The following is a 24,942-nucleotide window of genomic DNA, read 5'->3' on the forward strand; positions in this document are numbered from 1 at the left end:
TTTACATTTAATGAACTGAACATTTTAGCACGGCTCCCATCCAATAAATCGCAATAAGCTTTGTGCTTTGTTACTTTTGATATGAAAAGTCTCCGATTTCAAATTCTGTCCATTTTATTACTATATTCAAAGAATAAATACAGCTGTTTTGGCGGTTTAATGTGGAGTGACATTAAGGTAATGTTAAAAGAAAAAATACAACGTACCAAAGTACATATCATAATCGCTCAATCAGTGTTTTAATCACGGAAGGAAGTCAGTATAACAGCTGGTAAACAGTATGTCACGTAACATCACATTTACAGCAGAAAAAACTTTCGGTGACCATAAACTTGTTAGAAAAATGAACTCTAGAGAGGAGCATTTGGTTAAATATATGCATCATATAACATATTTATTAGGGGTGCAACGATGCACGTATTCGTATTGAACCGATCGGTATGAGGCAAACGATTCTTTATTTGGAAAATAAAGAGCTTACAGTGTGTGAAATACGTTCTCTGTACTCAACAAGGCAGCCCAAATGACATAACAGGTAACATGATATTCGTTTTTAAATAGCTTGTAAATGCCTGTGAGCATTTTACTTTCACATTCGAATTGGTGGCAATTCAGCATCAACTGATTGAATTGACAACAACAAAACAGTACGACAAACTCACTTAGGCTATATTAAACATACAGTGTTTAATTTATTAACAAAACGAATACAAATACACCATTCTATAGGCCTAATATAAAATAACAAATAACATACACAAATATGTGTAAAATATAAAACACTGAAAATCAGCAAACAAGGTGGAACCAAATAAATAAGAAACAAATGTTACAAAAAGCTTCCAAAATCATCTTAGATAAACGGCAAAAGTAAAAAGGTCTCCCAAAGTCTAAACATTTTTTAAAGCAGGCGCTTTTGTATTTCGTTTTGAAAATAAATCTTTTGCCAAAGCTTTGTCTTTCTCACCTTTCTCCCTCGTTAGCTCGACTCATTCTCCTCACGTGATAAAAGAAATCCAACTCCAAATAGTTTTAATAAATAAAAAAAAAAGTAAAAATCAAAGAAATTTCTCTGGCATGAACTGTGACACCACTGTCGTATCAAACAGAACTGTGAATTTTGTGAACCATTGTAATTTTTACTGATCTTCAATATTTAATTTAGAATTGTATAAATCTGTCAAGTGTTCATGACAGCCAACATTTAAATGTTTATATATATATATTAAAAAAAACAAACTTGAGTAGCAATATAATTCTGTATTTATAAAGTTAACTTTATTATTATAAACTTTAAGTGTAATTTAAGTGTTTGTGTGAAGATCAGTCACTTTTAACCCCCAGAGTAAATTTGCCATTTACCATAAAATAATCGACACTGAATCAAATTGAAGCGGAATCGAATCACAAGATTGTGAGTAGGAATCTAATCGAATCTTGTAAAATTTGCGTCAATGCCCAGCCCTAGTATTTACACTGTAAACGTGATGGTGCATACAGTGTGTTATAAAGTGACCAACATCCTGATTTTATGTACAGAATGAAAGTGTTGCACAAAAAGAAAGTGTCTCCATCCACTTTGTTTTTCCCTTCCCCAACCAACATAAGGCACTAAATTAAAATATGCACATTTGTGTGCACGTTGTGAAGTAGCATAATTCTGACATAACTTTCAAGGCAGTGGAAACTCGGGCCAGTTCCAGCTCCAGCACGAGAACCAGGACCATGTCTGCGCCTGCCTGATACCCTGGTTGTTGGCCTAAACGGTAGTAGGTGCAGGAGATGTCTGCTCAAGTCTCTGCAGGGACACAGAAATGGATAGATTACCCAACGAGTCTGCGTTTTGCCTGCTTTCTGTCGTACGTGGTCTGTGTTCCAAGCTTGACAATACGAACAATACTGGCAGTGATTCAATGGATTTATTTGTACCAGAGCAGGTTCCACGTTCGGCAGCCTTGTTCGTTTTGTTTTCCCGAATGTGTCTTCGCTTGTCAGAAAACGCTGGTCTCTCTGACTCACATTCCATTAAGAGGCTTTTCTGGAAAAGCTTATGAAGTGCAGAGAGAACTAAAGCAGCAAAAGTGTTTGAATAGAGCAGAAGAGTCAATAGACGTCTGAATAGACTGCGACTCTCTCTCATTACGCTGGCTGATTAAACAACGAGAAAATTTTCACGATGAATCAGGCTTATTGTAAAGAGCCTCCAGTGCCTTCTCTCTCTTCCTTTCTCCCTCTCTGAGCAGTCTTTTAAAGTGGGATAAATTGTGGAGTAATATAAACAGAGGATTGGTCTCTCCTGGAGCAGACGATGATTGAATACGAGGGCCCCTGCGTCGGGAAGTGGGTTAAGTCAAGGAGTTATTAAGAAGACGGCTGGAAATGACAGCGATGCCAAATGGAGCCAGTGGCTTGGGACGGGTTTGAAGCCAGGATGAGTTTTCAGGATAAGAGCTGGATTTAAATAAATTGACTTTCCCTTCCCGTGACTAAAACGGATTGTTGTTGAGAGTTTTGGGGCCAAAGCGAGCGGTAAACATTTATTAGAAATCCATAGCCTTGGAACAAACAACATAGCTCCTCTCGTTTTCCTCTGCATGCTCCACAAAGCCCAGTCGTCGTGACTTTCAGTCCCAGTTACGTAAGCCATTTACCACCTGTAAAGCTCGCTGAGGAAATTGCCTCCCCGACCAATTGGTCAACAAGCTTTTTAAGGATGTCACACGGACATCTCTTTTAATTCCGTTTAAGAAGCCGCTGCACCCGGGATGAGTGCAGATGTGGAAAGTCACAGCGACGCCCTATTAACTAAGTGAACGAGTCACAAGATGCACACTACGTAGTCATCAATCTCTTCTCCCGGTAAGCACATTCTAATTTACAGCCGCAAGCTGTGGCTTTACAGCCTAGTTTCGCCTTCATGGCTTTGTGCTGAAAACGTGTCAGGATTTTAAGCATGGCATGAATCAAACTGTGGCATTCTCCTTTAGATATTTTAGTGCTTTATATCCTAATGACAGGTGCACAAGAGGTGATTGGTTTTGGGTGGGTGTGTGCGCATTGGTTTTCTGTTGTGTTAGCTAGATGTGTGTGAGCGAAAGAGAAAGAGACTGCTCATCTGACAGGCCGTGAGTGCTGTTTGGCATGCGCTCTCTCTGGGTGTGTGGGACTACTGGAACAACAGCTTAGTTTTCAGTGCACTCCTGTCGGATTGTTAAGAATAGACTGTCCCTGCTAGCACTGCTCTCTTTCTTCCCTGGTGTCTGGTGTTTGCAGACCACCTGTGCTGTAGAGAAGAGGGACAAATAGAGAAATTCAGATGGAAATATAGCTGTTGCATGCTGTGTTTTGAGTGTACTTTGTGCAACTGCTCTTGACAGAAAGGATTAGGTCTGGTCAGGCCAGTTTAGATTTCTACTACTTGGACAACATGCCTGCTTGTGTAGAAAACAGTGCCAGTGTTACAAAATATAGCAATAAAAAGTGTATAAATTATTAGTTTTTCTAAAGAAACACTGTCCAGTAGTGACACCAGCATGTAAAGTTACAGCGGGAGTCTGCGTCTTTCTCCTCCCCTGAGCCCACTGAGTTTTAACAGACTCCCTAAAGCGTGCGGTGGGTATTTGGGAATGAAAGGGGGAAAGTCACAGGAAAGGAGGCAATGCCTCCATCACCATATGATTGGATATGACTGGTTATGATCAACTGTGATTGGCTCATGCGATAAATCCCGCCTCTTGTGTTTGTGTGCGTTCGTGAATCAGACTAATTTTATAAGACTTTATAAGACTAAGACTAATTTTAAAAAAAGTAAGTAATCAACTCTTACATATCACCACTTTATGTCAAAATAAGGCTTAAAATGGCATGAAAACATGATTTGTGGGAGGTTTTAGTGAGTAATAAGTAGGGTTAAAGTAAAAGTAAACAGATGAGAAAGAAAATGCACATATAACAGTATTTTTAAAGAGGCAGTGGCCTTATAAACATGCTGCAGTCATTAATGTTAATGCAGGAACAAAAAAAACATTCACTGATCTTGACTGAATATCTTTCGTAACTTTAATGAGTTAATCTATAGTTTGTTTATGAAAAGAAAACTATGCAGTGTTTTTAAGCATTTCATTTAAATTTTCATACCTGTAATTTGTTCAATTTTATTTATTTATGCTATTGCTAATTTATTTGCTTGTTTTTGTTTTATTACTGACTGTTTACTTGCCTTTAACAATTTAATGTTTGAAATGTATATTAGTTGTTTTTGCTGTGGTATTTTTTGTTAAAACCATAGGCCTAATTTTATTCAGGCTGCTAATTTTATTCAGCTGCAACAGAAAGCTTTGTAAAAATACAGAATAAAAATGTTTGACCCACTGATCTATACATAATGACTCTATTATATATAATGTTCTCTATTATAGATCAGTGGTTTGAACTAATTTTTTATTGACTTTTTAATGTTATTGGAATCAAAACTAGCAATCGTTAAGAATTGGAATCAATAAGCAGAATCGGAATCAGAATCGGGATCGATAAAATCCAAACCCTAGTAATATGCTTGGTGAATTTAAAGTAAATCTGCTTTGCTGTGACCAATATTTTACAGAGTTTTGATGATTGATCTGAAAAATTCAAAAATAGTTAAAAGTTAACTATTAAAAAGAATAGCCGAACAACAATTTTACAAATAAAATATATTAAATTAGGGCTGGGCGATATGACGTTTCAGACCCATTCTCGATTTTTTTTTTTTTTTTTTTTTTTTTTTTTAATTATTATTTTTTAAATTATTTTTAACTAATCAACTTGAAAATGTAACTACAGTACATGATTCAAGTATTTTTCTCTTTATTAACCCTCTATTCTATTCCAAGTGTACCACACATGAAGTTGTCAACATGATGTAAATGTGAAACAAATCACTCAAATATCTTTGCTGAAAAGATGCATGAACTACATCTTGTACAGTCTTGTCTTATACAGAATTATATGTTCAGAAATAATATGAGGAAAATGCTCTAAAAAAGTCAAGCTAATTCAAATGACTGAAAGTATAACACCAGTAGACTATTATTAACTGTGCATCTTCTGTAAAATCAATGAACAGCAGCTTTCAGCCTGTCACCATGATACAAATATTAGACATACAGTAGTAGTTCTTCACAGGTTTTTATTCGATTGCACTGCTTTTCCATTGTTTATTCTTTGTAAACATGGACACATTTGACTGTTGCACTCGCGTATCTTGCAGCATCTAATGCATTAAATGGCATTCTAAAACATGGCGCCCAAATTTAAGGAAGTTCACTCCCATCGTCTTGCATGATTTTCCTATTCCACTACCCGCGTTGCATATTTGTCAACACAAAAGCGTGTTCTATGATATGAGCATGTCACATGTTAATCACGTGCACCATTATGCGGTTAGATCGTTCTTTTCTCTTTACTGTTATCATAAGTATATTGCCAAACTGTTTTAATTCTAACGTTCTGTAGTATTACTATTCAAAATTCAAAAATTGCGATTCTTCGATTTCTGAAAAATAAAAACGTGGCAAAACATTCCATTTGAATTAATCAATAAAATTGGAAAAATGACCCAGCCCTGTATTACATTTTTTACATTTAAGTTATTATTTTGGAATAAATGTAAAATGCTTAAAAACACTAAATTGATGAGATTCATACTCGCATTTAATAAATAGAATATTGATTACATTGTTAATAAAAGTATAAAATAGAATTGAATTTTTTTTCTAAAAGTGTAAGTAAATATAATGATGACTAGGACAGAAATTTACATTAGATTTAAAAAAATAAATAAATAAAATTGAGGACTTTGCCTCTTTTCAGACCACCGCAAGAACTGTAAGAATTTTTGAAGGTATAAAATGATAATCATGTTACCTTGATGACAAGCAAATTTCATGAAAATCCAAATGTACATGCATCTGCGATGCATAAAAGTGCATGTGCTTAAAAATAAAAGTAGGGTTGGCCTATTCATGCTGGCCCTGGGTCAATAGACCATCCTTATTGTTGAGCCCTGGTATGTACATATACAGATAAAATAGGTTTTCATCTTCTAGTCAGTACAGGTCGTGGCTTGTAATATTACACACTCGATAACTCAAACACTGCAGCTTTGCTAATCGTATGTATTGTCTAAAAAAACATTGCTTTGGTACATATGAACTACACGTGCTTAAGCAGCTTGAGGGATTATGTGTGTATGCATGGGGACGAGATGTGTAGATTCTTGTCGTACGCTGCCAGAATTAACCCGCATCTTGTTTGTAGGCTCGACAGGTAGCTGTGGAGCTGGAAGCCAGCCGCCCCTGACAGCGGCATCAATATCGCGTCTGGGGGCCACAGGCGGGGAAGAAATTTCTGCTGCACATTTCACAACTCCCATTGATACTTTCAGCAGTTGCCATGACAGCAGTGTGCAGTGGTTTTAATGGAAGTGATTTTGTTAATATAAAATTGAGCCACGGCCGTAACATCTCTCCCACGGTGCATCAGGTCTCCATTTATCACAGGTGAAAATACAGCGCTCCACCCCTCTTTGTGCTGTTATTAGGACAAAAGAAGAGAAAATGAAATGAAACAGTCATAGGATCCATGATGTGTCCCAATTAAGACACAATCAGAGCACATCTCAGCAGTGCAGTGGCTCTTTCCCTACCCACCGGCATGAAAGAGCAGAAGGTTTTCTTTTCTACAGTGGCATGCATCTTTGATTGCTTGTTGAGCTCCATATGCATAACCAGAGATCTGTCACTTTGTTTATTTGAAGTAGAACCTGATTATGTCTAAGTTTTCTCCTTTTTGGATGTTGAAACAATGTGTTAGAGAAGATGACAATTATCTACAGATACTTTAAAGAGATAGTTCACCCACAAATGAAAATTCTGTCATTTATTGCTCACCCTTTTGTGGTTTCAAAACTGTTCATCGTTCAGCTTTGGAACAAAAATTAAGATATTTTTGATGAAATCTGAGAGCTTTCTGACCCTGCATAGACAGCAGCGCAACTACCACGTTCAAGGCCCAAAAAGGTAGTAAGGACATTGTTGAAATAGTCCATGTGACATCAGTGGTTTAATACTTTTTGTGCACAAAGAAAACAAAAATAACAAATTTATTCAACAATTTCTTCTTTTCCCTGTCAGTCTTCAATGTGCATTCGAGGTGATATTTGACTCCTTAAAGTGATTTACAGAGGAATTTTGTTTTTACCTTTGTAATGCCTAGTTCTTCCATGAAACTCTAGATGGCGCAGGTTGACGGGCGTTAACATAACTGATGATATTCACAGCCTTATACCACTTGACACAAGCTGATTGGTTCACGTCGTGTACGCAGCCAATGAGTTTGAGATGCATTAAAAATGAAAGTAAAACTGCCAGTAGGTGGTGGCAAGTCACTGATTTAATTACTGAATCATTCATTCATTTGATTTGTTCGAATTCCTGATTCATTCAGGAATAAAGCAAGTGACTGTCTTTATGAATGGGAAATTGAATCATTGACTCACTAGATTCGTTTAAAAAGGAACGTTCATTCATAAATGAAACACTGCTGTGTTTGAATGAAGATGCGTAGCGGCTCAGTTGTTACTTTATTCAAACTATTTTTGATGACAGTATTTATTGTGAAAAGCCATATTTGAATTCATTGGATTTAAAGGAAAAATTTCAATATCTTTTCATGCTTATACAAGGGGCTTATATTGGGGTCGTTGGCAAAACTCCAATATTAGCAATCTTAGAAATATTTAATGATTTAAATAACTGAAAAGATCTTTATGAATGGGAAACTGAATCAATGACTCAATAGATTCATTTAAAAAAGTTTAAATCCAAAGAATTTAAATATGGCTTTTCACAATAAATACTGTTCCATAGCGTTTAGTACAGGGATCTACAGTATGATCATTTCAGTTGCATTTGTGACTTAAAACTACTGCGTGCGACTATGAAAAAATATTTAGGAGCACCAGTGCCACTGACCTGATCAGCATATTTGTGTTTGCGCTTAGGGGAACTTCAAAGGTTTCTACATGTTTTTGTAACGTTATGTATCACAGACGTATCTCACAAATCCTTTCATAAAGTGAAGAGAGAGTGTAAATAAGAGATTCATTGTGCAGTGTAGAGAGCTTTGTTGATTATAATAGAACTTTGTGAGACCGCAATATTGATTTAATACAATTAAATAAACAAGAAGTTCATATTAAGTGACTTACATTGTCTGACTATAACACCGTTGCCATTTATAAACGAAACACTGCTGGGTTTGAATGAAGATGCACAGCAGCTCAGTTGTGACTTTATTCAAACTATTTTTTGATGGTAATATTTATTGTGAATAGCCGTATTTGAATTCATTGGATTTAAACTGAAAATTTCAATATCTTTTCATGCCTATACAAGGGGCTTGTATTGGGGCCGTTGGCATCAAGGTTTAAAAACTCCTGTCACAGCAATATTAGAAATATTAAATGATTAAAATAACTGAAGATACTTTTTTTTGGAAATGAATCTAAAACTGCCAGTAGGTGGCAGCAAGTCACTGATTTATTTCTGAATCATTCATTTATTTGATTCATTTAAGCAGCTGATTCTTTCAGGAATAAAGCAAGTGACTGTCTTTATGAATGGGAAATTGAATCATTGACTCACTAGATTAGTTTAAAACATGATCATTCATAAACGAAACACTGCTGGGTTTGAATGAAGATGCGCAGCGGTGTACTTGTGACTTTATTCAAACTATTTTTGACGGTAATATTTATTGTGAAAAGCCATATTTGAATTCATTGGATTTAAACTGAAAATTCTTTTCAATCACAATTGGCTTATATTGGGGTCGTTGGCATCAAAGTTTAAAAACTCCTGTCGTAGCAATTTTAGAAATATCAAATGATTTAAATAACTAAAAAGAGGCTTTCAAAATAAAACTTATATTGGGGTCGTTGGCATCAAAGTTTAAAAACTCCTGTCGTAGCACTTTTCATATTGTTCTGTGTCTTAGAATAAAAACTGTGCTGGTGTAGAGAAACATTAGGCCAACAGAGCATCTTTTCCTTCAGGTTTATGCAGCGTCAGTACAGGAGCAAAGCGTGCGTTTTCTTGACAGTGACAGAGTAGCGCTTGCAGTCTGCCATGCTTCTCCTCCCCATCTCCCCTTGTTCCAAAATGAAATAAATAAAGAGAGGGAAAAAAAGAACATCTGAACACCAATCAGAAGAATACACCTGTTCCTGTGGGCCATGCTGATGATGTCATCACCCGCCTCTTTCCATCTCCCGGGAAGGCTGCAGTGTCCTCCACAGGGAATCCTGGCACGGAGGTGTGAGACAAACGAATCGTCTAGGCAATATTTATCTCACTTATGGCCATCCAACACATTGCTGCCGAGCAAATCTTGCCCACTCTCTCACAATTCCATGCTGATTTCTGTCCCAACACAAATCCTGTGTGACTAAGAAGACTGGCTCGTCGTGCTCGCTACGCTCAGGTTCCATCTCGCCCCTCTGTGGTACGTTATCAGAAGCGGCACAGATCACACACGGCGAGTGTTTCGTAGGAGTCGTGGCCTGGGCGGATGACTTGGCAGATTCTCAGCTGAGTTGATTAGCTGAGCGCTCACAGATACAGCTGCCACACTGCGTGGTAATAAGAACAACATCCCCGAGCCATGCGCCATTATTCTGATTACGACGGTATTCTAGCTATGACAATGTGGTAATTAGAGGATCTGCATGCTTCGATGAGTCTTCATCGCCGCTCAGCCCCCAAGATATTCCTCATCTCTGGCTGAAGGCTAATAAGCACCCAAGCAGTTAAGAGCCTGAGGAGGAAGACACCTGTGCACATGGAACGCAGCCCCATTTAGGGACCAACATCTCAGCCCCTTTTAGGTAGTTGGCTACCTTCTGAGAGAAAACCCTGTTGAAAAAACCCACTCTCAAGCCATACTACAGTAGGTGTGTATGACTTTCTTCTTTCAGATGAATACATTTGAAGTTATATTAAAAAATGTCCTGGCTCTTCCAAACTTTTTAATGGCAGTGAATGGCTGTTGAGATTTTGAAGTCCAATAAAGTGTGTACATCCATTATAAAAAGTACTCCACATGGTTCCAGGGGGTTAATTAATGCCTTCTGAAGCAAATTGATGCATTTGTGTAAGAAGAGTATCCAATATTTAAAACTTTATAAACCATCTCTACACTGTAAAAAATAAAAAACACAATTTGTTGAGTCAGCTTAAAATAATTTGTTACCCTGCTGCCTTAAAATTTTAAGTTCAGTCAACTAAAATAAGTTTAGTCAACTTGAAATGTTGAGTTGTACTAACAACTTAAGATATTTGAGTTTGCTAAACTTAACAGATGAGTAAGTAACCCAGCTGCCTTCAAATTTTAAGTTGATTCAACTCAAATATCTAAGTTGTTACTTAGTATAATTTAACGTTTCAAGTTGAATGAAGTTTTGAGTTGACTGAACTTTCAATTTTAAGGCAGCCAGGTTACAAATTATTTTAAGTTGACTCAACAAATTGTTTTTTACAGTGTAGTTTCCACAAACTATCGTGTGTGCGGTCACCAAAGAGTGGCGTTCCAGCGGATGATGTAGGACTAAATGCACTTACGTCTATTAGCGGAATCTAGAGATTATGTTTTATAAAATCTTAAATATGGATATTTTTCTTACACAAACACATCAATCTGCTTTAGAAGGCCTTTATTAACCACCAGAGCCGTGTGGAGCACTTTTTATGATGGATGGAGGCACTTTATTGGACTTCAAAATCTCAACAGCCATTCATTGCCATTATAAGCTTGGAAGAGCCAGGACATTTTATGATATAACACTGATTGTATACGTCTGGAAGAAGAAAGTCATATATACCTGGGATGGCTTGAGGGTGAGTAAATCATTGGTGAATTTTTGGGTGAACTATCCCTTTAAAGTAATAGTTCACATAAAAATAACAATTCTGTCAATGTTGTCGTTCCAAACCTGTACGATTGTGGAACATAGAAGCTATTTTGAAAAGTGTTGGTAAGAACACATTAGACATTTTTTAAAATATCATCTTTTGTGTTTCACAGAAGAAAGAATATCAGACAGGTTAGGAACGACATGAAGATAAGTAAATGATGACCATTTTCATTTTTGGTGAACTAGCCTTTTAATCTTTCATTGACTTTGTTTGTATAGAAAAATATATATATATCTAGCGTTTAAACATTCTTTGAAGAATGAAAGTCAAAAAAGTTTGGAATGACAAGAGGGTGATTACTTTTTTAAAATTATTATTTTTTTTTTATTTATTTGAGGTGATGTATAAAACACTGAAAGCACAAGTTAACAGTTAAATTAGTGTGAAACTGCCTTGTAAAATGTACAAAAAATGTAAAAAAAAAAACAAAAAATCAACATATTGAGGAAAATCGCCTTAAAAGTTGTCCAAATGAAGTTCTTTCATGATAAAAAATTACGTTTTGATATTTATGGTAAGAAATTAAAAAAATATCTTCATGTGATATGATATTTACTTAATATCCTAATGATTTTTGACATAAAAGAAAAATCGATAATTTTGACCCATGCAATGTATTTTTGGCTATTGCTACAAATATACCCACGTTTTGTGGTCCGGGGTCACATATAGGGTTTGGAATCAAACCCTTGGAATCAAGCTGAAATGAGAATTCAATTTAAAATCAGATTGCATCTGAAAATCTATATCAGCACACAGCCCTAAAATTAGTACATTCATTCAAACAGTATATTGTTTATGGTGACTCCACTGAAAGGGCTTTGCGACACGGACTTGCTTTGATTGACACTGCTACGTTAACTACAACTAGCAGCCTATGAAAGAAGGGACAGCTAAAATATCACTCACGTGTCTCTTCTCGCTGAGATAAAGACCATGAAGACTATACGGTCCCTCCATGTCCAGCGCTGTGCCCTCTCATATGACAACCTGTCAGTCTGTTTGATGCAAAGCCTTGGTTCTAATATCACATCACTCAGTCAAACATGGCAATGCAGGAATCGGTCCTCTTTGCTACATAAATTAGATTGTCAGTCCGCGCAATCCTCTTCACACGTGATTATGCTCAACCTAGTCACGCTTTAATTGCAACCTCCTGATTGCAGGCTAGCAAGAGAGATATGTTGCCTTATTCGTTTAATCAGCGAAAGTAGCACAGGTGTTCAAAAGCTGTACGTGAAGTTTCAGGCAGTCATTCTCACTTTTTGCCATCTTTCTTTCTGGCTCATGAGAGGGGCATGCTTGATGTCTCAACGGTCCTCCTCCATGGGGAGGACTTCATTAGAATCTAATTAGATGCGTGCTACACTTCCATTTGAACGGGAGTCACCGGCATGGAAAAGGGAAGTGTGATTTTCCAGTTGCTGGATGCTTAATGTTGTTTTAATTCTCCTCCCTGTTGCTACCAAATTTCCCTCACATCTGCTGTGTTTGCACACGATCAGTCTGCTGTTGAGAGTAATAGAGAAATCACCCCAGTGAGAGAGAGGCAGGAAAATTCCAGCTCTCCCTCAATATCTCTTCCCTTATGTTTGCTGTTTGCTCTTCCTCATCTGCAATTGGAGGAGCAGTTTTCCTGTGGCGGTTTTTATCCGCATTAATCTCGGTCTTGGTAAAAACATCCGCTTAATGAGTTTTACGTGATTGCAATCTGATTCTGCGCTCGCAGACTTGCGTGATACACTGTAGACGATAAACAGCCGAACCAGGGATGGCCAAAAAGCAGGAAATAAAGATCCCTCTCCTGCAGAATAGCTGTTTTAATTTCATCTCTGAAACAGGAAGTGAGCACCAAGAGGAAGAAATGGTCAGCTCGTTGCTCTGTAATGTCCTCCTCTGCTCCTCGGACACGATTCAATTTGCTCACACCGTCTTTATCTGCTCGTTATGTCACGAATGACTCATTCGCCAATGTGAAATGCGCGCTTGCATTGAGAGAGAGAAGAGACGAGAGCTTTGCTCTCTGAAGCTGTAAGTGTGTGATAGATCTGGACAATTGCAAGTTACTTGGTTGCAGCGTCAAACAAAGACACAGACTGACGAGACAGTCAATGGACATCGACACTTAGAGATAACTGTGTGGGAGCCTATAACCATGGTTATTTTAATTTTTTCCACTTCATTGTCTTTGCTTTTACTGATAGTATCAAGACACTTTTTGGTGATCATTCCAGCTGGAAAAGCTCTAAACTGGAACGTCCTGAAATTCATAACTTTGCTATAAGACCTTTAGTTAGAGTCAAGGCTTCTCTTACTGCCACATGACTTCCCCCCTCAGGACTGATAAAAGACTCAGTCAGCTGAAAATGAGCCGCTCTCCACACATCCACCACCTGTCCAGGGAACGACTACCACCAGGAAGTGAAATAAGTCCGATGCTGACTTGCTCAAGTCAATCAGACAGCATTTACTTGAAAGGTTAGAGTAAATATTAGTCATTTTCGCATCTGAGATACATCTATCACCTCTACAGGTATTCAACTGTGTTGGCCTACAAAGACTATAGTGTTAAAGGAGAACTCCACTTCCAGAACAACAATTTACGAATAATTTACTCACCCCCTTGTCATCCAAGATGTTCATGTCTTTCTGTCTTCAGTCGTGAAGAAATTGTTTTTTGAGGAATGCATTTTTCTCCATATAATGGACTTCATTGGTGCCCTGATTCTGAACTTCCAAAATGTAGTTTAAATGCAGCTTCAAAGAGCTCTAAACGATCCCAGCCGAGAAAGAAGGGTCTTATCCAGCGAAATGATCGGTCATTTTTTCGTAAAAAAAAAAATTGTATACTTTTTAAGCACAAAAGCTTGTGTAGCACAGGCTCTGGGATGCGTGTTCATGACACTACGTACAAAGCGAACGCGACTTAGGAAGTGCAAGTAAGTCAAACACTGTTTACAAACAAAAAGGTACAACAATGTCGAACGATTCTGAAGTTGTGGGAGAAAATAAGATTTTTTCGCCATACTCTACCTTTTTAATCCGGAGCACACAGACGATGAACTTAGACATGATTCGTAGCGTCGTGGACGTGCATCCCAGAGCCTGTGCTACACGAGTTTTTGTTCTTAAAAAGTATACACATTTTTATTTTTCGAAAAAATTACTGATCACTTCACTAAATAAGACTCTTCTTCCTTGGCTGGAATCGTTCAGAGCCCTTCGAAGCTGCATTTAAACTTTATTTTGGAAGTTCAAATTCGGGATGCCAATGAAGTCCATTATTTGGAGAAAAATCCTAAAATGCTTTTCTCAAAACCATAATTTCTTTACAACTGAAGACAGAAAGACATGAACATCTTGGATGACAAGGGGGTGAGTATATTATTTGTAAATTGTTGTTCAGTGGACTTCTCCTTTAATTTCGTTAATGAAAACTATGATGAAAAATGTTCATTGACAAGTTTTTTCCCATGACTAAAAAGATACAATGATGAGACGACAATAAGGTCAATAAACAAATAAATGTGACAGTGTCAACATGCAATATCGTTGACGATAAAAGACGAGACTGAAATGTATTTTGAAAAATAAAAACTTTACCAAAGTCACTTTCTATTTTCAGCAAAAAAGGAGACAAAATATAGAGTGTTTTCACAACATGTCATCAATCGGCCATATTGGTGGCACTAAACTTAAACAGTGCCACTGAACCTAACAGAACTTGCAGATTTTGCTGATTATTGCTGCTAGAAATGGTCAATTATTGTCATGTTTTGGGCTGTACTGATGGAAGGGGAAAAACTTAAATACCACGTGTTTGGGGTCGCTTCAACCTTTGGTTATCAAAAACAACTCGCGGCACCAGTGTTAAAGTCCCAATTCCACGGGAAAACCACAGACTTGAAAATGTAAAAATGTGATGACTAAAATGTACATTTGACATGAGATTAAAACTAAAACTAAATTAAAAAATGGCTGACAAAATGAACACCGCTTGACTACACCTGCTAAACCAGAAGACATGCAACTCATTTGTCATCACATTTATGGATTATTAGATTGCATCAACAGCATTAGTGCATTTCAAAAGGAATACTATTGCAGGCCGTGTTAGTGATGAACTGCCTGGGATATAGATCAAAGAAAGTATGTCATGTCGAATTTGAGTGAGAGCACTGAAGAATTGCATATTACTTACTCTCCTGCTATTAAGTTTAAGTTTATATCAGACACTGACAGATGCTCAATAGTTTTTAGGAGTTCTGGCTTAGTATTACAGAGTCCTTTACCCTCACACCTTGCCTTTTAGAAATTCAGCTTTAGACTGAATGCTTTTAAAATGTACAAACTAATCAGATCCTACATATTTTCTTGATCTACAGGATGTCATTGAGTGTTTGTAATGATTTGACTTTAAAAAAAAAAAAATGTAGGGTAAGATGGTCTAAGATATCCTGCGGGGTAAAAGTCCCACCAGGTGACCATAAATGATATTAAATATTAACACATTTATTGAATGTTTTTTCTCTTAATATTCTTTTACTCAATCATTAATATTTTATATTTTTTTATGTTTATTTTTATCAATGAGGGATTTGTGGATATTAATAATTGAATGGTAACAAATATTGTTTTATTTTCAAGTGAAAAGTTGAAGTTATACCCTTGGGGTCCTCAGAATTTGGGCGAAACCCCAATGATTTAATGATTAATGGTTTAATTAAACAATTATTAAAATTCATTGAGTCATTATTAAATAATACCATGCGTTCAAGCATCTACAGACCAATTGAGTGGCATCATGTAATCTGTAATCTCATAGTCTAATTGCTACCATTGCAATGAGAAATATAAACTTTTACTAAACCGCTAAATTAGCAAATGTTTACATTTATTACCCTTTAATAATATACTGCATTATCATACTTATTCGTTTATACACAAACATTAACAAATTAATTTGTTGTTCATTTATTCATTCAGGCATGCAGATCAGGATTCTGATGGTCATATAAGCTTCAAGGACTTTGAAAATGTCATCAGCTTTGGTTTGGCGAACATCTGCAGCTCCACAGGAGCCACAAGATATGAGTCTGGAAACAGCTTCTGTACAAAATATAACTAGATCTCCTATAAAACAACCCAGTGAGTTTTTTTAACCACCCTTATGGCTTTTAATTGAAAGCTTTAACAGTCCGGTGTTCACATTGACTCTCCAATAGATAATTGTTAGCGATTTAGAGAGCACCGTTTGGCCTTGTCTGTTGAAAAGGCAGAGTAACCTCAAATGCTTGACACTTGGGTTTGATGATGAGTTTTGATGTTGTATCGATCCATTTGGACTGAGGCTGCACCATGTAATGGAGAAACACACATTTCTATTGTGCGGTTGCCTTACAAACTACATTAAATTTAACCCAGCCTCTCAGGGTCTACTTCACTAGGTGCGGGAACAATATTCCCATCTCAGCCTTCTGATATTTTAAAATGAAATCTGTGAGTTCTGTCACCACATTTTATGGCAAGCGAGGGGTCGGATCTGTACAATTCTCCTTCCTCGTTCAATTTCCATCTTCAAAACAGGCAGGTTGCCATAAAATTGAATATTAACTATCACATTCAGATTCTGTTTTCGCACAACTCCCTGCTAGCGACATATATTAAAAAGCCCAAGCGTACTCGTTCAGGGAGGATTTTATGCGACTCGTCTTGTTACATGCGATTATGGAACTGTAAATACTTGTTTGTGTTTCGAGAGATTTGCTGCACTCCCATCTGAATAAAGATTAATTTGTTTTTGTAATCAGTCCTGAGTCTTCATCTGTATGACATGACGCTCACTCTATCCACAATCCATCAGGGGGCTCAGGAGGCATCAAGTAAGGAAATGGCCTTGGAGGAAAATAATCAAATACAGTTTTAATCAAATACGTGCTTAATCCACTCATAGGTTCATTTTCGGGAATGGCCCGCTGTTCAAATATAAACAGAGAGGCGCTAGTTTAATCTTCACCTTCCTCTTTGAAACTCGATTAAACGAATCCCCAGGTTTCGTTGTCATATTGTGCTGTGGGAGAGAGCGTGCGACACCGTGAGCCAAACCCGTGCGAGGAAAGAAGGTAGCGCTGTCTTGCGACGTGGCTTCAATCTAAGACTTGCCAACAGTGCAAAGAGCCGTAGATTAACACATTGTGTGCCTGTTGTTTATGCCAGCCGTTTGAGGGAATAGACCGTGTTCTATTGTGTTCTCGGTAGCTCTTTTTCTGCCGATGAGGATAGCTTTCTATTTTTCTCATTCGATTGCATGCCATGGAGCTGCTATGAGCTGATAGCGAGAAAACAAATTCAAGAATTGACAGTTATGGACAAGACCAAACGTATTTGCAAAAGATCCCACACTCAACCAGGAAGGGAATGCACAATATTTTACATGGTCTGGCTTAAATCAAAGAGCATGGAGCTAACAAAAAAGCCTCTGAATGAGGTGTGCTTGTTGGAATGCAGTGCTACTTATTAAAGGGGTCATCGGATGCTAAGTTTACTTTTACATGTTGTTTGAACATTAATGTGTGTTGGTAGAGTTTGTACAAATCTACCCTATAATGATAAAAATCCATGCAGTGGTTTTTAATTAATCTGTAAAAATAATATTCCCTTTTTCAAATCGAGCCATTCTCAGATGCCTGTCGTTGTGGCGTCATACCGAAAGAGGCTGCTCCCACGATAGTTGATTGACATGAGTGTTTTACCTCAGATCAGCTGTAACAGTCCTCCCCCTTTCTTTTTATGCCGGAGCAGGGATGTAAGTTAGACAAGAATATCTCTGATTGTGTGATTGAGGTGTTGTGTTGCTGGATGTAATAATGAACATAGTGGTCGTCGTTTACTCCCGACATCTGAGCAGCTGAAGATGCAATAGATTACGTTTGTTTGTGAAGGGAATAGGCCTCCCGATCTACATATATCCGTCTATGTTCGCGCAAATCATTCATGATCCAGCTTCACTTACAGCAGAAGTGAGTATAAGGGGTTTTTTTTATGAATCTTTGTGATCGCCTTTCCTAATAATGTTCTAGTTAGCAAGTTTAGCGGCTAAACGCGGCTAAATGTGGCTAAAGTAAACAGGCTCGTCTCTCCACAGCGAGAAGAGAGGGGCGGGGCAAGCAGAGCTCATTTGCATTTAAAGTAGCCTCGACCAGAATAAGATGATTTTTGCGGAGCTTATTTTGGCAAGGTAAAAAGGGTGTTGTTTACACAACCATTGAGAATTTTTAACCAAAGTATATTATAGACTTTTCATTAAGACTGTGAAGAATCATATCAACTTGTGGAAAATGGGCATCCGATGACCCCTTTAAGTTTAGATACTCAACACAGCGGTGTTCATTTAAAGTGAGTAACAACTATATGTAATCAAGTTACAATGCAGCCTCATTTTTAACTTTGTGGTTTATTTGATCATTTTAGGGGCCGTTCATATATCGCACCTAAAAACACGTGGAAAAAACTATTTCTCCTTCTTTCCAAAGCACTCTGTACCTTGCGCTCCCGTGGCATCTGCCGTTGCTAAGCAACCATGATCCGCACTCTCAATGAAGACACGGAAGTTTCATCAAAGGACAAACGGATTTCCAGCACTAAAAATCACTTGCTGTAGCTCTGTTACTAAATTTATTTAAAAATGTACAGCTATGTTCAGCTGTTTCTCCATCTTGGCTGAGCTTTCAATGTTGTTATGGTAAAGGATGAAGCTAATTGGTTAAATCTTGTCACATGACCCGCGGTGCACTTGCGGCATTCTGAAAAGTTGAGATGTTTTCATCTCAATGCGGTGCGGATGCGCCTGAAAAAACCGAGTGTGTCACACCGCGTGCGCGTGGCGACCCCGTCACTACATTTGAAATAACGAACTTGAGCGGTTGAACGGCCCCTTAAGCGGTACTTTGCAGTCAGATTAGAGGGAAACCCACACTTCAATAATATCATTATAAAGTCAAAATCAATCATTAATGCTACAAGTGAATGTGGGCATCACAACATAATGTACAGTATGAAAAATATTTTGACATTGACCAAAAATGCATTTTTATTTTTATTGTTTGATTACAACAAAGGTAATTCAAATGTCAAAACGGGAAATGGAAGTCCGTTGCAACTTTTTATCTTACAATTCTGACCTTTTTCTCAGAATTGTGAGATATAAACTCAGAATTGCGAGTTATAAAGTCAAAATTGCAGAAACTTGCAATTCTGGCTTTTTTATCGCAATTGCATGATATAAACTCGCAATTGCGAGTTATAAAGTCAGATTTTCTAAGAAAATGGCAATTATGAGAAATAAAGTCAGACTTGCGAGACATAAACTCACAATTCTGACCTTTTTTATAACCTTATATCTCACACTTCTGACCTCTCAAAACTGGACATTATAACTCACAATTATGAGTTTATATCTCACAATTCTGAGGGAGAAAGTCTGAGATACAAACTCGCAATTGCGATAAAAATCTGAATTGCAGGATATAAACCTGAAATTGCAAATTATAGAGAATTGACATTTTCTTTTTTAAAATTGCAAACTTGCAATTGCGAGTTTATATCATGCAGTTCTGAGAAATAAGTCAGATTTGCAAGTTTATATCTCGCAATTCTGTCTTTATAACTCACAATTGTGAGTTTATATCTCACAATTCTGACTTTTATCGCAGTTGCATGTTTGTATCATGTAATTCTGATAAAAAGCCGGAACTGTGAGATGTAAACTTGCAATTGCGAGAAAAAAATCAGAATTGTGAGATAAAAAGTCGCAATTACTTTTTTACATATTTTATTCAGTGGCGGAATTGGGCTTCTATATGATACAAACTCGCATTTCTGACTTTTATATCAAGCAATTCTGAGAAAAAAAAAAGAATTGTAATTTTATATCTCACAATAATGACTTTTTAACTCACAATTGTGAGTTTACATCATGCAATTCTGAGAAAAAAAGTCTGAATTGCGAGATCAAAATCTTTTTTATTTTATAATTCAGTGGCGAAAATGGGCTTCCATAGAAATGAACAATATGCAAAAAAAAACAACAACAACAAAAACATTAATAGTGCTGTCAACCAAATTTATCTTTAACTTTGTTTATTTTGTGTGTTTTTTTTCTTTTTTGGCCAATGAATCACTCAAAATACAAGCATTTAACCACAACTGCAAAATACAAAAATAACAATGCTAAGTGGCATATCCTGCAGACTGTCTATTTTACAGAATGCAAAACACTCCCACATTGGCAAGTCAGTAGTCAGTCACGGTTGGCATCCAGCATTAAGGTGCATTATTGCCACCTATTATGTTATGGTGTCAACCAGACACTGGATTATTTACAATATTATCACTGTGTAGTAGTAACATGATAACACTACTACATAGATTTTTATAGTGCCCCAAATGTTCATCTTTTTATATTAATTAGCTGTTCTAATTAGATACTGCATTGACAAGTCATCCTTCCTGTTTTTCTCTGCATGACCGAGATGTGCAATCACTTTACTTTTATTAGATCTATTACTCTTTACCAATCAGATGTGCACATGTTTGTTTCAAAATGTGTAGGTCTGCATGTGTCATAGGCTGTTTAGAGGCACCGTATGTCTAGGTATCATCAATAAGACCTGCTTGTACCAACACTGTGCATCTGTATTGAAATGAGCATGAGAGAGAAACAAGGAGAGCAAGTTGGGGGTAGGAAAAAAAAAGAACAAGCGAACATGGTAAGGATGAAATATCATTAATCAGGACTGGCAGATACAAATGAGGGACCTTGCTCTGCGCTCAACCTGCTAGCAGAAAGAGAGCGTTGCCACAGAGCGCTCTATCTGCGAAAGACGAGAACCTCTGTTTCAGTCTATCAGTGCCGCCTTTGCGGGGTTCTTGTGTAGTTCGGTCTGAGCAGACCTGTCACGAGCAGCTTGTTCATTGTTAACATGACGCTCTTTAAAACAAAGTCTTGAGAGAAAATTTATGGGCAGTGTGTTTGAATAGAAGACTGTGTGGAAGGTCTAGAAATTCAGTGTTACTGGTATTTTTGAGGTGTAGCGGGCAAATATGTGACCCTGGACCACAAAATCAGTCATAAGTCACATGGGTATATTTGTAGCAATAGCCAGCAATGGGTCAAAATTGTAGATTTTTCTTTTATGCCAAAAATCATTAGGATATAAAGTAAAGATCATGTTCCATGAAGAGATTTTGTAAATTTCCTACCTTAAATATATCAAAATGTCATTTTTAATTAGTGATATGCATTGCTAAGAAATTCATTTGGACAGCTTCAAAGGCGATTTTTCTCAATATTTAGATTTTTTTGCACCCTTGGGAGTTGTATCTCCCACATATTGTCCTATCCTAACAAACCATACATCAGTGGAAAGCCTATTTATTCAGCATGATAAATCTTAATTTAAAAAACATTTAAAAACATGACTGGTTTTGTGGTCCAGGGTCACATATGCACATTATAATGAAAACATTTAAGAGTTAACTTGGAAGCCAAGTCTGTGTTTTTCCTGCGGAATTGGGCGACTTTAACACTGTTGCTGTGGGTTGTTTTTCACATCTACGGGTTAAAGCGATCCCTAAAATGTGATATTTAGCCCCTGGAATGCGAATTTTACCAGGGGTACCAGGCCAAAAAATGTGTATATTCCCCCCTTGAACGCGATAGGATCCACTCGAAAACATGATTAGGCTAGTTTTGAGTAGCAATTGGGCAGGTTTTGTTGTAAAAACCTGGCAACCCTGCCTGAAAGGTGCTTTGAACCAAGGCATTCGTGTGAATGATGCAAGTTAGTTCCTGTCTTGTCAGGTTTCCTCATATTTCTTCATCGTATCTATAAAATAACAAAAAGGAACAAGAAAAAACAGTTTTTTACAGCAAATATGCTCCTCAAGAAAGTCTTAGTGTCCAAGTGAGAGGTAAGAGCATATTTTTAAACCTTGCTTTTTAATCTGAGATTATGTCTGTGATACTTTTATATAGTCTTATCTGAGTGATCAAGATTGAGAATTATAAATTCTCAATTTCCCCTTTATTTGGCTACCATCTGTAGTGGGGTTAAACGTACAAAAATATCTGCTTCAAGCTAGTTTTTGTAAAAGCTGACAGTCACTGATAAATGCCGACGGTGAAGGCATTCCAAGGCGCTATGAGCATATTGATTTCCTTATGGGGGGCCTATTAAACATGATTTATAGATACTTTCCTCTTTTTCTTTCCCTTAAGCTGTGTTTAGCCACACAAGAGCCCAAACGTAATGGAGAGAATGGATGAAAAATGACGGGTGATTTACTCAGAACTCTGACGAACTGACGAAACAGACGTGGCGTCTCCTCACGGCACCCTAGATCACTCATCACGTTCAAAAAATTAAAGACGTGTTATTCGTTTATTTGTGTATTAGCTTAATGAGGTATGAAACTGCTACATGGATGGCATGAGACTAATTTACATCTTTGGTTTGAAGGGTTGTTTCGATTGATTTTTTTCCTCTTATTTTATGTGCCACTCCAAAAGACTTTTTATAGGTTCAGGAAATCCAACAGATCTTCGAAAGCTTTATATCCAGATAAATGTTTCACTTGCTTTGCCGCTGGTGTTTCCAAATGGAATTGCAATAAAATGACAAATATGTTTTCGAACAGATATCTCGAATACCCACTCCTGCCATTGGACAAACAGGTAGTCCTGCCTTAAATTCAACTGAACTGATGTTAACAGGATAGTAGGATTTTCAAGATAAAATACACAATGTGTCAGGTGCGTGGTGTAGAAATGAATGGATCTGCTTTATGCGTGTAGAGAAACGGCACATGCATCATTAGTAAATTAGAAATTTACCGCTGATTAGTCTTTGAAGTCACATTAATGATGCAATTACTCTCTGAAGTCACTTTAATGAAGGCACTTAATGTAATATTGTAATATATTAATTGAGAATATTATGTCTTTTTGTGCCGTAGGAAGACCTTGATGTCACGTGCGGTCTGAAATAAAACATTTAAGCCACTTTCTCAAGAACCTGATAGAGTAAAGACTGCATATGGTGTTGAATGCAACAAATGTGGCCTTTGTGCACCCCGCAAGATTCGTTTTACTTCATGCCTTGGTGGCTGGGCGCAGAGTCTCTGAACTCTAATTATATGTGCAAACAGAGCTGAAGCCCATATTACTGTATCACAGAGGGTTTGGCTCAATTAGCTTGTGTAAATATCACACTGGCAGCCACTGAAGAGCCTCTTATCACTGTATTATGTTTAAAGGTGCTGTTCTGTTTCACCGCCTTTGATTCATTATTGCGCAAACATTAAATAATTATGTTTCAACAAGGCTTTTCTGTTTCTGTGCTAATGAATTAAAGCTCATCAGTAAATTTAATATCAACATAGGATGCATTCGCAGTGCTCGTTTATTGATTCGTGCATTTGTTGTCTTAGAATCACGGACAAATGGCTAACACAAGCAGATTTTAAAATAGTATGTGATACTATTGTGTGGATTATTCTGGTAAGTTTTCTCTGTTTACACTTTTAGTCAGATTGTCCATAATTGCAACCCATGGTTCACATATGATGGATGTTAAAGGATTAGTTCACTTCCAGAATAAAAATTTCCTGAAAATTTACTCACCTCCATGTTGTCCAAGATGTCCCTGTCTTTCTTTCTTCAGTCGAAAAGAAATTAAGGTTTTTAAGGAAAACATTCCAGGATTTTTTTCCATGTAGTGGACTTCAGTGGGAGCCAACGGCTTAAATGTCCAAATTGCAGTTTTAAAATGCAGCTTTAAAGGGCTCTACACGATTCCAGCCGAGGAGAATAAGGGTCTTACCTAGTGAAACGATTTTCTAAAAAAAAATAAAATAATAAAAATGTATATTCTTTTTAACCTCAAACCACAAGTCGCGTTGGAAAGGTCACACAGGTGAAAGTACCGACCAGAGGTCGCGTTAACCTAAAATTTTTCATCATTGAAGGAATTTTTTTTTTTTATCACTGACGGAAAAATCTGAAGGCTGTTAGTCACTGTGACAGATCACACTGAGGGTGATCTAACTGTAATTCCCACCCCTGTCCAGGTGGCGAGTGCGCTCCAGTGTAGTAGCGGAGCACTGGATTATGAATCTTTTACTATGCGTTTGATGACGCACATGTGAGTATCCAGAAGCTACAACGATCTATCACGCCACATTAAAGAGCGCCAAAACGGTATTTATTGTTTCAGTTTCCTAGTAAAATGGACAGAATTTGAAACCTGAAACTGTTTAATATCAAAAGTAACACAAAGCTTAACCTATTGCGATGTATTTGATGGAAGGAGCACTATGTACTGTTCATTCATCAACCGAAAACAAACATCATAGACCAAAGATCGCTTGGGATTTACAAATTGGTTCATAAAAATGAGAATACATGTGATACGATCTGGGAAAATCCGTCGGATGTTGCGCCTAGTTCCAAAAATAGGTAGAATGTCCTTTTTTGTCAAAATTGGGTTTTCATTAAATTATTATTCTATAACATCTTGTCTATAATCTATGAAAATATCTTGGCGAAATTCACTTGTTCAGTGCAGAAAAAATAGCAATTTCTTGCAGCAAGCAGAAATGACTGGCTTTCTCATATGTTAAGAACGCGCTGCAGAGGTGCTTTACCTTAAAGGAGAACTCCACTTCCAGAACAACAATTTACAAATAATTTACTCATCCCCTTGTCAGGATGTTCATGTATTTCTGTCTTCATTCGTAAAGAAATTATGGTTTTTGAGGAAATCATTTCAGGATTTTTCTTCATATAATGGACTTCAATTGTGCCGATTTTGAACTTCCAAAATGTAGTTTAAATGCAGATTCAAAGGGCTCTAAACGATCCCAGCCGAGG

General features: G+C 37.1%; 1 protein-coding gene across 1 annotated transcript in view; it reads left to right on the forward strand.

The window, feature by feature from the left end:
- Positions 1-16,775, forward strand: part of efcab11 (EF-hand calcium binding domain 11) — a 70,081-nt gene extending 53,306 nt beyond the window's left edge. The window contains exon 6 of the mRNA XM_051132901.1: positions 15,999-16,775. Within this exon, the coding sequence (XP_050988858.1) occupies positions 15,999-16,140 (142 nt within the window). The 3' untranslated portion in view covers positions 16,141-16,775. The remainder of the gene's footprint in view (positions 1-15,998) is intronic.
- Positions 16,776-24,942: the final 8,167 nt, after the last annotated feature.

This window comes from Labeo rohita, chromosome 17, assembly GCF_022985175.1.
Source record: "Labeo rohita strain BAU-BD-2019 chromosome 17, IGBB_LRoh.1.0, whole genome shotgun sequence".
In the NCBI taxonomy this organism is placed as follows: Eukaryota; Metazoa; Chordata; class Actinopteri; order Cypriniformes; family Cyprinidae; genus Labeo; species Labeo rohita.